Here is a 14,008-nt window from a genome sequence, read left to right as displayed (position 1 = left end):
GAATCTAATGAGATAACATTTATAAATGATTCAACCCAGTGTCTGGCACATAGTAGGTGCTTAATAAATGTTTTATTTCCTTCCTTCCCTCCTCCCTTTCTTCCCTCCTTCCTCCCTCCCTTCCTTCCTTCCTTATTCCCTTCCATTATCTGACTTTAAATGACATTATTAAACAGTAGCCATCAATTATTGGGTACTAGTTAAAAAGCAGAAAAGACAATCAAGGAGACAGAATACATAAATAATAAACAGCAACAATCAAAACAGTAGTCCTAGTTTTGACAAACTCAAGAACATGAATTGTTTGAGGAAGTATCCCTCTTTTTGGCTAGAATTGCTGGGACACTTGAAGTTTATTATAAAATTGGTTCAAGCTTTCTGCCGGCTCCATCATATTCCAGTGAGTTGCCAAAATGACGAACACAAAAGGAAAAAGGAGAGGGACACGTTACATGTTTTCTAGGCCCTTTCGAAAACATGGTGTTGTCCCTTTGGCTACGTATATGCGAATATACAAGAAAGGTGATATTGTAGATATCAAGGGTATGGGCACAGTTCAGCAAGGAATGCCCCACAAACGTTACCATGGCAAGACTGGACGAGTCTATAATGTTACTCAACATGCTGTAGGTATTGTTGTAAACAAACAGGTTAAGGGCAAGATTCTAGCCAAGAGAATTAATGTGCGTATTGAGCATATTAAGCATTCTAAGAGCAGAGATAGCTTCCTGAAGCATGTAAGGGAAAATGATCAGAAGAAGAAGGAAGCCAAAGAAAAAGGCACTTGGGTTCAACTGAAATGCCAGCCTGCTCCACCCAGAGAAGCATACTTTGTGAGAACCAATGGCAAGGAACCTGAACTGTTGGAACCAATCCCCTACAAATTCATGGCATAAATGACTGCTAAAAAAACAATAAAAAAAAAAAACTTGGATTATGGAAAAAAAAAATAAAATAAAATTGGTTCAAAGTGGCATCATAAACCACGTACCACCAAAAACTCAAATAAAATGTGTCCTGAGTGTAAAAAATTGTCACCATTTAAAACAAAATAGAAGAGAATGTGATCATTTTCACACTACCTCTCACAACTTTGAGTTGATGGAGCATTATTATGCATAAAAAGGTTATAAGAGAGAAAGCAGACAATTTTGACCATACAATTTTAAAAGTTTGTTGTTCATGAATGAAATCAATGAAAAAAATTAGAAAAAACACAGTAGAGTGGGAAAATATTTGCATTGATTACTGATTTTCTAATTTTTAAAACATATAGAGAATTGACTATAACATTAATAGATAAGTAGTCAAAGAATATGAACAAATTTTTTAAAAGAATGTTTCCAAATAACATATGAAAAAGGACATATTCTAGATCACTGCTGGTAAGCGGAATGCAAAATCAACATTTCGGAAGTTCTGTCTTATTCCATTTAGTTGAGAGAAAAATGGATGGTTGGGGAAAAAATGGGGAAAGCCAAGTTTGAAAATGAAAAAAAAGAGGACAACCAAGTTTAGAGGGGTAAGGGACTATAGGCACACTGATGAACTGTTGGTGGAGATGTAAAGATCTAATTGTATATTCTTATTTGGAATTCAGGACTAAACTGTTCATTTGTATAGGGTCAACTCTCTCACCACTGGGTATATACCTCAAAGAAGTCAAAGACAGAAACAAAAGTCCAAAACATATAAAAATATGCGTAGCAATATACTTTGTGATTTTAGAGAATAATATACAAAATGAGTGCCCAAGAACTAGTAGAATCCTAATAAAACTAAGATATGTGAATGCAATGGAATTGTATTGTAAAGTAAGAAATGATGACTAGGAGGAATTCAGAGAAATGTGAGAAAATGCATCCTTTCTGATGCAGAGCAAAAGAAGCAGAACCAAGTGAATAATATAAATAATGACTTCAACTAGGTAAATGAAACTAACACTCAAAGGAAGCTTAACTCTGAATAATAGAAAAATCAATGAAGATTCCAAAGAACAGACAATAAAATATATCCTCCTCCTCACAGATGAGAGGTGAGGGACTAATAGAGCAGAATATTATTTACATTGTCAGACAAGTTTTCTCTATCAGATATATTTGCTTAATTGTTCTTCTTTGTCACATGAGACAGTTCAATATGGAGGAAGAATCGGGAAATGGTGATGTCAGGACAAACATAATCAATAAAACATTTTTAAAAAGATTTAGTGGGAAGGCGATCACATAAATAAAAAGTAGGCACAGAAAATTCCCTTTCCTCTCTCCTTCCAGCTATTGCAATGATGGCCATCAATACTAGCTTATTCCCACTCTATACATCTACTAGCCCTGGTGTAAATGCTAATACATCAAAATGAGATAGTATTCTTTGGATAGCAACCTAGGGCATGGTATGAATAATCAGTTGATTAGTGTGGTATGTTTCTATGAGACTCTGCCTCAACAGAGTAAAAATTACAAATGAATTGGCTAAACAAACAAATCAATTTGCCTTGTAAAAATAGAAGAATGTCAAAATAATGAAAAAAAATATATCTGAAGAGGTGGGGGTGGTGGGGGAGGGAGGGTACTTATCTATGCCAGGAGGTTCAAAGGTAGAAGAAAAAGACATGAAGGGGTAAAGGAAGAAGTACTGTTTTGAATACTTGGAACTAAGCAATAAGTATGAGACTCCTTTCACAGAAGAGGGAATTGGACCCTCTGAGAAAGAAATAGCTAGTTTTACTTTAAAGAGTGATATCAATATATGATTGCAACCTAAGAGAGAACATACAGTGATCTTGTGTCAGAGGAAGAAAAGCAAGAGTAATTGGTGATTTTGTGCTGACATATTGAGGTTGCTGTTTATTATTATTATTAATTAACGATAAAGAATTCTGTTTATTTTCCTAGGGCATATATCCAGTATATGACAGAAAACCTCCCAAGACTGTCAAAATGGATGACTACTCTGAGTTCCAGTGATTTACATGGCAGAAATGATGCTACTAAGAGGAAACCTACAAAATATCTTTAAGGATTATGACATCTTGGGCAAGAAATTGAAGCTTTTAGGGACATTACAATTATGTTCTTTACTATTGATGAAGGAAGATAAGCACTTCAGAAAAGAAATACAGAATTTCTGAGAATGGATTTTGGATTTCTAGCTCACATACAGGGAAAATGTATAACCAATGAAGGTGCTTTTACATACTCACTCATATGTATATATGTATGCATGTATATATGTATGTATATATGTATATATACACACTTTAGTAGCCTTACAAAACTAAATAAAAGTTTATAAAAATAAAAGGAAAATATGAAGTAAAAAAATTAACTATAGAGATATATCAAGCTCCATGACATAGACAAGGTTCTTTAACTTATTTGTATGTATCATGGACCTGTCTGAAAGTCTGGTGGAACTTATGTACCACTTTTAAGAATAATGTTCTTAAATAATTGAAGGCAATGCTAAATTTCAGTTACAGGTTAGTGAAAATAAAGACTGCCTGAAATCTTTCTATGGATTCCTCAAGGGTCTGTGTATGATAGGTTGAGAACTACTGCTTAGAGAGTAGCTATAGTGAAGGAAGAATATCAGTACAAAGGACATAGAAAGGAAAAAAAAATATGTAGGAGATAAGATCCAAGATAGAAGCTAGCATTAAGCACATGGACTCAGTTGTTTATGCAAAAATGTACACAGCATCAAAAAAATATTTCATTGGTATTGTTGAAACTTGATGGAATAGGACCCGTGATTTTCATCTACTTGTTTCCTCTAATATAGATTTAAAAGACAAAACAAAATAAACCATCTATTTCAGCTATCCTTAGCATTCTTTGCAAAGGTACTCCTTATTTAAAATGTAGAGTTGGTGGGAAAGGTATTAGGGGAGTCAGTGGGGAGTAGCATTATTAAGAAGATATACTATTTGTGTGAGAAAATCCAAGAACTAGAGAATGGAAGTATAGAATATAAAAAAAAAATGGGAGAGGAACATTGGAGGCTGAAAAGGGATTTAATTGATGTTGGAATATGCTACAGACTACCTAAACAGAAGATGGAAATAAGTGAGGAATTTGAGAAATAAATTACAAGCCTGGATGGAAAAATAATATAACAATGGTGAGGAATCAAAATTAATCCATACAGCTACTTGAGCTTTCTCTTTCCTAAAAGCAGAAAAGCCAGTAATTTCTTGACTTTCATTAAAGCTGGCTGGAACCTTCAAAGATGGACCTGATTCTCACCAACCACGAGGGAATGATTGTTGCCATAGAAAAAATAGAAACCTTTGGGTGAAGTAAGTATTCTACCTTAGAATTTGTAACAGAGAAAGAAAAAAAATAGCTAGACATAATCTGGCAGGTGGCCAAGACTTTGGGAGTATAGATTTCAGAGATCTTAGGGAAAGGAGATCTTGGATCTTGAGGCCAAAAGGCTATGGAACAAATTACCTCAGGAGGGATAAACAGATCTCAAGAAGTGAAATTCTGGAAACTCTTATCTTAAGAATAGGGGCAGTTGACTAAAGAGATCACTATGATTTCACAGAACTCTCATTGATCACATCTTAGAGATGTATAGAGAAGAAAAAGGCAAGGAGAAGTAACAGGATGAATAGAAAACATGGTATAGTCTTATTAGTGTCAGGAGGAGAAGCTGGTAAAGAATGCTAAGGATGGCTGAAATAGATGTTTTATTTTGTTTTATCTTTTAAACCTATATTAGAGGAAAGAGGTAGATGAAAAGGAGATAGTACTTATTCACTGTGTATTGGGTAATCATAGAGAGGATGGGGAATTGCTCAACTCTAATTTTCCATCTATTTTCTCTGCCAAGGAAAATATCCTTTGGATTGGAAAGGTTGGAACAATAAAGTTAATGTGAAGTTGAAACCTAACATAAGTGGGGAGATGGTAACAATGAACCTAGGTGCCATTGACCAGTTCAAGTCACCAGGCCCAAATGAATTACATTAGAGATATCTGAAAGAACTACGAGATTAGATGGCTATTTTCTATTAGAAGTCTTTGAAAGTTAAAGACAATGATACAGGTGGCAGAGAATTGAAGAAGTGAAAATGTTATTCCAGTTTTTTAGTAAGAAGAAAATGGAATTAGAAAACTTTAGGTCAATGAGTTAAACTTTAATTTCTGGCTAAATTCTAGACTTTCCTGCCAAAGGGCTCATTAGTTGTCAAGAAAAGGAAATAATAATCAAAGAGAACTGGCATGGCTTCTTTAAGAGAAAGTCAAATCAGATTAACTTCAGTTTTTATCAGGGTTACTATACTGATCATTATGTAAATGCTATGGATTAAAAACAAACTGCTTTTGATGGTTTATCATGCTATCCTTGCAAGAGGCAGCATGGCATAGTGGATATAGACCTGGATTTGCAGCCAGAATTTAATTCTGCCTCTGATATAGACTGTTTGTGGGACCCTAGGCAATTTACTTAACCTCTTGGTCTTCTAGGCCAGTGGTTTTAAGTTAAAATAGAAACAGATCCCTGCTGACCACACATTGACTTAGAAAACCACAAATTAAAATTATCTATGCTTTGTTGCATTTTTGTTTATTTTCTCAAACATTTCACAATTATATTTTAATCTGGTTCAGGTCAAGCTCAGTAATTTTGCAGGCTGCTTGTGTTTACAGCTGTGAGTTTGACACCTCTCTTAGGCATTTTCTAAAAGCTTCCAACCTGCCTTGGTATAAGATGTATCCTTCTCTGGAGTTTTCTATAGCCACCAGAAAGTCAGGTCTAGTCACCATCTTTATCTCACAGTGGAGAAATGTGAGCTAGACAATAGTATGGTGAGACGGATTTAGAACTGCTCAATGAACAAAGAATGGTGAAAGAATCATTAATAATGATGTGATGTCAGCTTGGAAACTGTCTCTAGTGGAGAGGACAGAAGTGTTCTGCTCCTTAGTCTTCTTTGATGACTCATTCCCCGAGCCCTCTTCATTCTCTATAAACCTACAATCTTAATCTGTCTTTGTCCCTGTGCCATCTTCTTCTTCTTCTTCTTCTTCTTCTTCTTCTTCTTCTTCTTCTTCTTCTTCTTCTTCTTCTTCTTCTTCTTCTTCTTCTTCTTCCTTCTCCTCCCCTTTCTTGCTACCTTCCCTCTTTCCTTCCTTCACTATAACTCCCTCTCTTTCTCTTTATTTCTCTCCATCTCTGTATCTCTCTGATCACATCTTCTCCATGTTTTTAATAATCATCCTTGAATGTATGATTCCCAGATCTACCCACTCTGTTCTAATTTCTCTATATAATGTTATATTTTCATTACTAACTGCTTGCTAGAAATTTCCACCTAAATGACACATAAGCTTCTCAGCTTTAATTTGTGCAAAACTGAACTCATTATCTAACCACTCTTCTTCCAGAATTTCCTACTTCGAGTTGAGAGTATCAGTATTCTTTTTTTAAGAGTTAGCCTATATTTTCTCCCTTCATTAATCCCCACATCTAATAACTTGCCAAGTCTAGTTGATTATACCCTTAGAATATGGCTTGCATCCATTCCCTTCTCTTTACTTAAGTAACTAACTATACTAGTTTAGGTTCTCATGACCTATATCACTTGCAAAAACCTCCTAACTGATACCCTGACATGTAGCCTCTCCCCTCTCTGAGTCATCCTCATTACAGTAGCTAAACAATAACAAAACACCTTCCTAAAGCACAAGTCCATTTCAACCCCTCAGTCAAAAGTTTTCAGTGGATTCCTATTGTCTTGAGGGTGAAATGCAAACTCCTCAGCCTAGCATATAAAGTCCTTTAGGATCTGACTCCAGTGTACGTTTACAGGTTGATTATCTATCACTCCCACTCACATGCTTTGTTCCTGTCAAACTGACCTTCTGCATGTTCCCTGAAGTTAGCTTTCTATCCCGCATCTTCATGTTTTTACATAGGTTGTCCCTACTGTCTGACATGTACCCACTTCCTCTTATACTCCTTAGCTTCCTTTAAGGTTCAACTCTGAGCTCACTTTTTTGGGGTGGTGCTTTTCAGATACTCAGTTACCTCCTCCATTTGTTGGTATTTTATCCCTCTTCAAATTATCTTGTATTTACTTATCAGAATACATATTATAGTTTCCCCCAGGGAAAAAAAGTAAGCCTCCGGAGAGTAAATAGATGGCTATTAATATTTCTGTTCATATTCCTAGCATCTAGGATGGCAACTTGTAAATGATAGGTATTTAATAAATATTTCTCCATTGAGTCAAGGCATGTATCAGCTAGGGGAGATAGCCTTCTATATTTCTTCCAGATAGGTTATGATTCTATGGTACTGTGAATTCTATCTCTATTTCTGGAGTGTTGGTGCTCTCATAGCAAGGATAGTGACTTGGGGGGATTCAGGAGATACCTGCAGGGCTTTGAAGAAGAGAAGAGGACAGCAAGTTCTCAGTTCCCTTTTATGCCCTGAGGTCTTTCATTTAATGTAACTAGATACACTAAGGGAAATGAACCACTGCAACCAAGGAAAACACTGATCCAAGATACTTATTTGAAAATTTACCCTAAGATGTCTTAAGAGCTCCTTATTTTGCTTATCTAATTTCTATCCTATATATGCTCAGATGAAAGTTGGAAACTCTAGATTTAAATCCCAGGATAAGCCAACCAATCTGTACCAAAGAAGTCTATTCTGACCAAGCCCAGACATTTGGATATTGCAAAAATTGGGTGAATATCTTTCCATGGTCTTTCTTGACTCTCTTCTTTCTCCATTATATAACTTGCAAAAAATCAAGTGTCAAATGGGTAAGTACACATTTATTTTATAAATTTATCATGAGTGTTGTAGGTCAATGAGTTTGAGGTTAGCCAATGGCCTTATTTAATTCTTCAATCTCTTCTGACAATTTTGTTACGGAAACTTGCATCTAGATCACCATTTAAAGTCCTTCACAATCTGGCCTCTTCCTAACTTTTTAGTTTTCTTAAACTATACTCTCTTGCATATATGTTATAATCCAGCAACATTGGCTTTCTAACTGTCCCTCAAACATTAACTCAGTCTCCCAATTGTGCCTTTCCAATGGTTGGCCCACATAGTTGGAATGTTCTTCCTCTTCACCTTTGACTGCTGGCTTCCCTGGCTTCCTTCAAGACTTAGCTCAAATCTCACATTTTGCAGCATCCCTTTCCCTCCCTTATCCCTTCCCTTTCTTTCCCTCTGAGATTACCCTCCGTTTTCCCTCTATAGTTATCCCTTCCACATCATGACTTTACCCATTGTGGTTTTGATATACTGCAGGTCAGCATGAAAAATTAAATGGGAATTTTTTTTCTAGTTTTACAGAAGCCACAGACAACACAACACACAAAGTCCAGCAGATGACACAAAAAAGTTCAGAAACTCAGAAATGCCTAAAACATATGAGTAGTATTATATAATATCAATCCAAATTTTACAATAAGGTACTGTAAACATTCCAACAAAATAAAAGAAAAAATGCAGACTTCTCTGGTACAGAAGGAGGGCCAAAATAGTTCATGTAGATTTTCTAGGTTGCAAGGGCACCACTCCTATCCCCCACAATGTGGAAGGGATAACTGTACATATCTTACCTATATAGTAGTCTGTATATTCTCTCCCCCATTAGAATGTGACCTCTGTGAGGGCCAGGACCATGTTTTTGCCTTTTTTTAATCCCCAGGGCTTAGCATAGTGCCTGGAACATACTAAATTCTTAACAAATGCTGTTTAACTGATAAGTCCTTAAGGCAGCCATAGCAGGAGGGAGAATCAGAAACCTTTCATATAAGGAAGACCTTGGGACATTGCACCGATGCTATGCTCTTAAGGTGCCTGTTACTCAAGGCTAGAACTGGGCACATCGCTGCACTGGTATACTTTGTGAGCCCTCAAAATGTTGCTGCTTTGGGACAAAGCCCTATTCATTTCACTCTGTTTGTAGTTTTACTCTTCTTCACCAGTATACAATGCAGCTTCAGACATTTCCGGGGCTCTTCACCTGGTTTTGAGATCAAAGCCAAATCATTCTATGTGGAAAAGGAGGAACTGACTGAAGTGATTTTGAGTTCTGAGAGTTTCAACTCCACATAGAGCTAGAAGAAATGGTGAGAAACTCTTGAAATATACCCTTAGTGTGCGATTATATGCTGGGGTGGGAAACATTCACAAAGGAAGCAGGACAAATTCCCAGAAAGTAGACCACTAATCTCATTTCCTGTTTCCTCCCTTCTCTGACAAAAATGCAGGTTACCACAAAGAGTTTTTAGACAAATCCTTTATTCTGTCTCACCTGAAGACTAAAGTCACTAAAGCTTGTCCATTCCTACACTAGGACTGGGCAAGGAAAAAACCCAAACAAACAAACAAAAAAGCCTAACCAACTGAACAAGCAAAATAAGCAAAGTATCCCAAATGTGAAGTGGACTGAATTTGCCCTTCAATTTACTTTGCCCTTCCTTTCCTCTCCCAATAATGGCTCTGTTATATTCTACTTCCCCAGGAGTGTGTCCGTAGTTGGATTTGGGGGTGTGCTGAGATATATATTCTTCTGTGTTTACATATTATTTTCTCCCAGTCAAATGTAGGCTCCCAAATGGCAAACACAGCTATTCCTTTTGTTTTTGGATCTCTAGCACTAAACACAGTTCCTTGCACATAGTAGGTTCTTCAATAAATTCTTACTGGATTGTATCAGATAAGGGTTCAAGTTTAACCTTGTTAGAGTTATTTGCCTTTCAACAAAGAGTCTGGGAAAGGCCTGAATCTCTAATGGTCAGATTGCAGGTACCATGACAGATATGTGGCGGATTTTCTTCCCAAAGGGTCCTTCTTTACAGCCCTAAAATCATATCATGTGAGTGGTCACCTACTACATTTTAAGGCCACCCCCTATTTTAATATTCTTCTGATTGCATTGCCCAAGAAAATTTGGGAGGCCTGCAGCACCCTTAGAAATCAGGAAGCCATTTTCCCACTTCTGGATCACTAAGTAACATTCAACCTGTCAGAAACTGGGGCATACAAATTCCATTATATCCACGTTATTTAGCACAGGAGCCTGAATAATAAGGTCAGAGATGTTGTATTTTACAGCCTTAGCCTGGCATCACATCTTCTCCGGGCTGAAGGCACTTTCTATAGTTCTGATTGAAAATAGCAGTTATTTTTCTCTTTCACCTGATCGGTTATCTTTACTGAAAATGTACATTACTGTCGCTCCTGACAAGAAGGACTCGTATTAGACACTGTGGGCTTGCACCTGAATACCCGAGTGATGCATTACATGAATATAATTTGCATAATGAGCCAGGCAAAAATCCAAGCAATAGAGTGTGCATGCTTGTCAACATTTAAAAATGTGGAAGTCTTGACAGAGAGCTGCCTCTTAAGGAAAAAAAAAACGATGAAACCCCCTTTCAAATTCTGGGGAGGCGTTGCCTTATGTAGGGGAATCACACAATTCACATATAGAAATAAACACGTTGTATGTTCCATTGGTAATAAGCCTGGTATTCTGGAAGAATATTGCTGCTATAGAGGAGATTCCTTCTAGTTTCCGAGTGAATGTGGAAGATTAAATTCAAGCACCAAGTGGTTTTTATAGTTAAGTCACAATTTATAAGTGGGCATTAATTAATGTCAGATAAAATGAGATTCCTAAGGAATTACATATTGCCTTCTCATTAGTGGCTGGTTTATAATTATAAACCTTGCTGGAATGAATAATTAAGGAATTGTAATAAATAACGATGCTCTAGGAAAGCCCTGGGATAATGAAAACAGCAGTGTTTGGCAAAAGTTTTGTAAATAACTGCTCGACCTGGGCCAAATGCATTTTCCATACTGTAGATTTCCCATTATGTACCTCTAAGAGCCTCAATCTATGTTATTGTAAACTGATTGGATTATAATGATCAAATATAAATATAAAAATAATTCAGGCCCAGGATCTGGCTTTAGTCTAGAATGAGAGGAACTAAAATGAAGTATAGAGGTCTATCAATTATCCAGATAACTTAGATCCTGTCATCTTACCCTACTAATATAGGACTAAATAAATAAATAAGTCTTACTACTAAGATTAAAGGATCAGGTTTTAAAGTTGAGGATTAACCCAAATTGTGTGATGATTGAATTTATTAGATAAATTTTTATTTCTTTATTTCATTTACATAATTATAGTATCTACCTTATTCCAAAATAAAATCAAAGTGAAAAATTCAATCAAAATAGTTATTTGGTGCCATGTCAATGAAAGAACAGTAGTTCTGTGAACTCAACTGTCTTTGGAGTATTATTTTTAATGTAATAAAGATAAAATATATTGTAAGCAATGACATAGCCTTAAATACCTACCAAGAAACTTTCATCTCCCGCCCCCAGGCTGCCTACTGCACACATACCAACAGGTGTCCAACAGCACAAAAGGTACAGAGATGGGGTTCTGTAGTATTAATATGATTAAAGATCTTCACCACCCATTCAATAAACCTCAGGTGGGGCTAGGCAGGAAACCTTTATTATATCTTTGTTTATAAGTAGGCCTAAAGCCTCTACTTACTAGGTACTAAATCCATTTGGGCATGAAACCCCTCAGGACCCTAAGAGGAGTTGCTAAGACCGGAGCCAATGGTATGTGCACTGAGTTCTAGTCAATCATGAATTCAGCCAATCAGAGACCTGAATTCTAGCCAATCAGAGACCTGAGTTCTAGCCAATCAGAGGCCAGGTAAAAGTGTATATAAAGAGAGCCCAGACCTGAGAGCAGCAGAATCTTCAGAGAGCTTCAGAAGTTGGAATTCAGCCCAAGGAGAAGGAGCAGGAACTCAGAGTCGACAGAGCTGCAGAGGGAGTGCTGAGCAGAGAGTTAGGATTCATGAGTGATTGTTTACAGGAAGGCCCTAGCAGGGGGAAAGGTTACAGGATGACTTGGTTCCTTGCTATAATACTGTGTTATAATTTCCTTGTTCCTACATTGAGGTAGGCTTTCTGGTTTTGGAATATAATTACTGCTATATCAAATTGGAGTTATCAGTGTTGGGATTTTATCCTCTGGAGTCTAAACAAATGTTATACTTCCTCTGCCTTCTACCTAGATGATTTCTTATGCTTTGCGAATCTGAACTATTCAGGCATGTTCATGGTCATCCTTGAGGTCATGAATCTTTCCTTACTGATCTTCTCTTTCCTAGCACTAACCACCCGCTCCCCCAACAAACCCATACACAATTGCTAGCAGGTGCTGGATACTCTTTTCTGTCTTGGCACTTATCCTCTCCCCTATCCCTACTCTTGTCTTTTTTTACCCAGATCTCTGCTCTACTGTGACTCTTGGGAATGACCTGGTCTTGTCTTAACTCCCCAGGGTCCACCAGGCCTCATTATCTCCTCTAAAACTGAACCTCTCCTCTAAACAGAATAAAAGTAGTTTCTGTGTTTTTATCTCCAGTATCCCACACAGTACACGACACATAGTGATGCTGGACAAATGAATTTTCTTAATTCTTTTTTTCTCACAAAAAAAGAATAGGTAAGGGAAAGAGCTTGTAATTTTTCTCCATAATTTTGTTTTGTTCAACACTTATTTATTGAGTAGAAACTCTGTACTCGATTATTGCACAGTTAACTGGGTACGAAACAAGTTCAATGAGTAATAGATTATTATCACCCTGGAAGGAAGTATTTCTTTGATTGTCCTAAAAACCTGTCCTTGACCTTGGATTTTTCAACATTTTATCAGTGACTCAAATGAATGCCAAGATTTCATGCTTATCAAATTTGTGGATATTTAGCGTAATGGATGAAAAAGTTATGATCCCAACAGGCTTCAACAGCCTACAATAATGGGCCAAGTCAAATAAAATAAATTGCAAGAGGAATAGACATGAAGACAAACCTATAACATTATTTCAGATAAAAACAACAACAGCAACAACTCTAAAAGTGTGATGGGAAAAGAAGTCTGGGTTTTTAGGGACTCTTAAGTTTATTATGAATTTATTGTGACTTGGTAGCCAAAAAAATAGGAGATCTTATTGTGTATAAATAGAAACATGGTAACCATACCAAGGAAAATGAGACCACACTGTATTCTGCCCTTTTTTCAGACTACATTTGGACTACTATATTCAGTTCTGGGTACTACATTTTAAAAAGGATGTTGACAGTCTAAAGCTTATCCAGCAGGGGAGAACCAGAAAGAGACTGGATAATACACTTCTGAGATTCTATTGAAAGAACTAAAGATGTTTATTTTGGAGAAAAGAAAGCTTATGTTTAGGGCTATGTGGGTAATTGTACAATAATAATAATAAATATATAGTACTTACTACTAGCCACTACTAAGCATTAGATAAATATTATCTTATATTAATTCTTACAACTATCCTGTGAGACAAATGCTATTATTATCTCAATTTTGCAGTTAAAGAAACTGAGGCAAAAAGAGGTTAAATGACTCTCCTAGAGTCACACAATTAAGTATCCAAGGTTGGATTTGAACTCAGGTCTAGCTGACTCTAGGCCCAGTATTCCATCCATTGTACCACCTACCTGCCTCTAACACTTGGCTTTCTGAAAAAAAAATTGCAGAACACACTTTCAAGTTTAATCTGCATTATTAACAATTTTCCCTCACTTTCACAAATCTAGATGATCAACAAAACAAATCATCTCTGATCTGTGACATTTGCTTATTCCCAAGCTATAAATGCACACATTAAAAATTTTAGCAATTGGTCCTCTTGAGCCCACGCCCACTGTATTATGTCTAAGTATTCAAAAAGCTTTCATGTGAAGAATGTCTTAGACTCAGCCTACATGGATTGAACTAAGAATAATGGGTGTAAAAAGGCCAGACTTTAGTTGATTATGAGGATAAAGTTCTTAGTCATTGGGAATTATGCGATACAGTGAATTGAGTGCTGGCCCTGGAGTCAGGAAGGCCTAATTTCAAATCTGTATGCAGAGACGAGCTGGGTGGCTCTGGACAAGTCATTTAACC

General features: G+C 36.6%; 1 protein-coding gene across 1 annotated transcript; it reads left to right on the top strand.

Annotated features, from left to right (window-relative positions):
- Positions 1–397: 397 nt before the first annotated feature.
- On the top strand, positions 398–927 carry LOC118844342 (60S ribosomal protein L21-like). Its single transcript, XM_036752214.1, has one exon. It carries the CDS (start codon positions 414–416, stop codon positions 894–896), a length of 483 nt encoding a protein of 160 aa, XP_036608109.1. The 5' UTR covers positions 398–413; the 3' UTR covers positions 897–927.
- The last annotated feature ends 13,081 nt before the right edge of the window (positions 928–14,008 follow it).

The sequence above is a fragment of the Trichosurus vulpecula genome, chromosome 3 (assembly GCF_011100635.1).
Source record: "Trichosurus vulpecula isolate mTriVul1 chromosome 3, mTriVul1.pri, whole genome shotgun sequence".
In the NCBI taxonomy this organism is placed as follows: domain Eukaryota; kingdom Metazoa; phylum Chordata; class Mammalia; order Diprotodontia; family Phalangeridae; genus Trichosurus; species Trichosurus vulpecula.
Note: the sequence above shows the minus strand (reverse complement) of the source record. Positions and strands in the feature narration are given on the sequence as shown.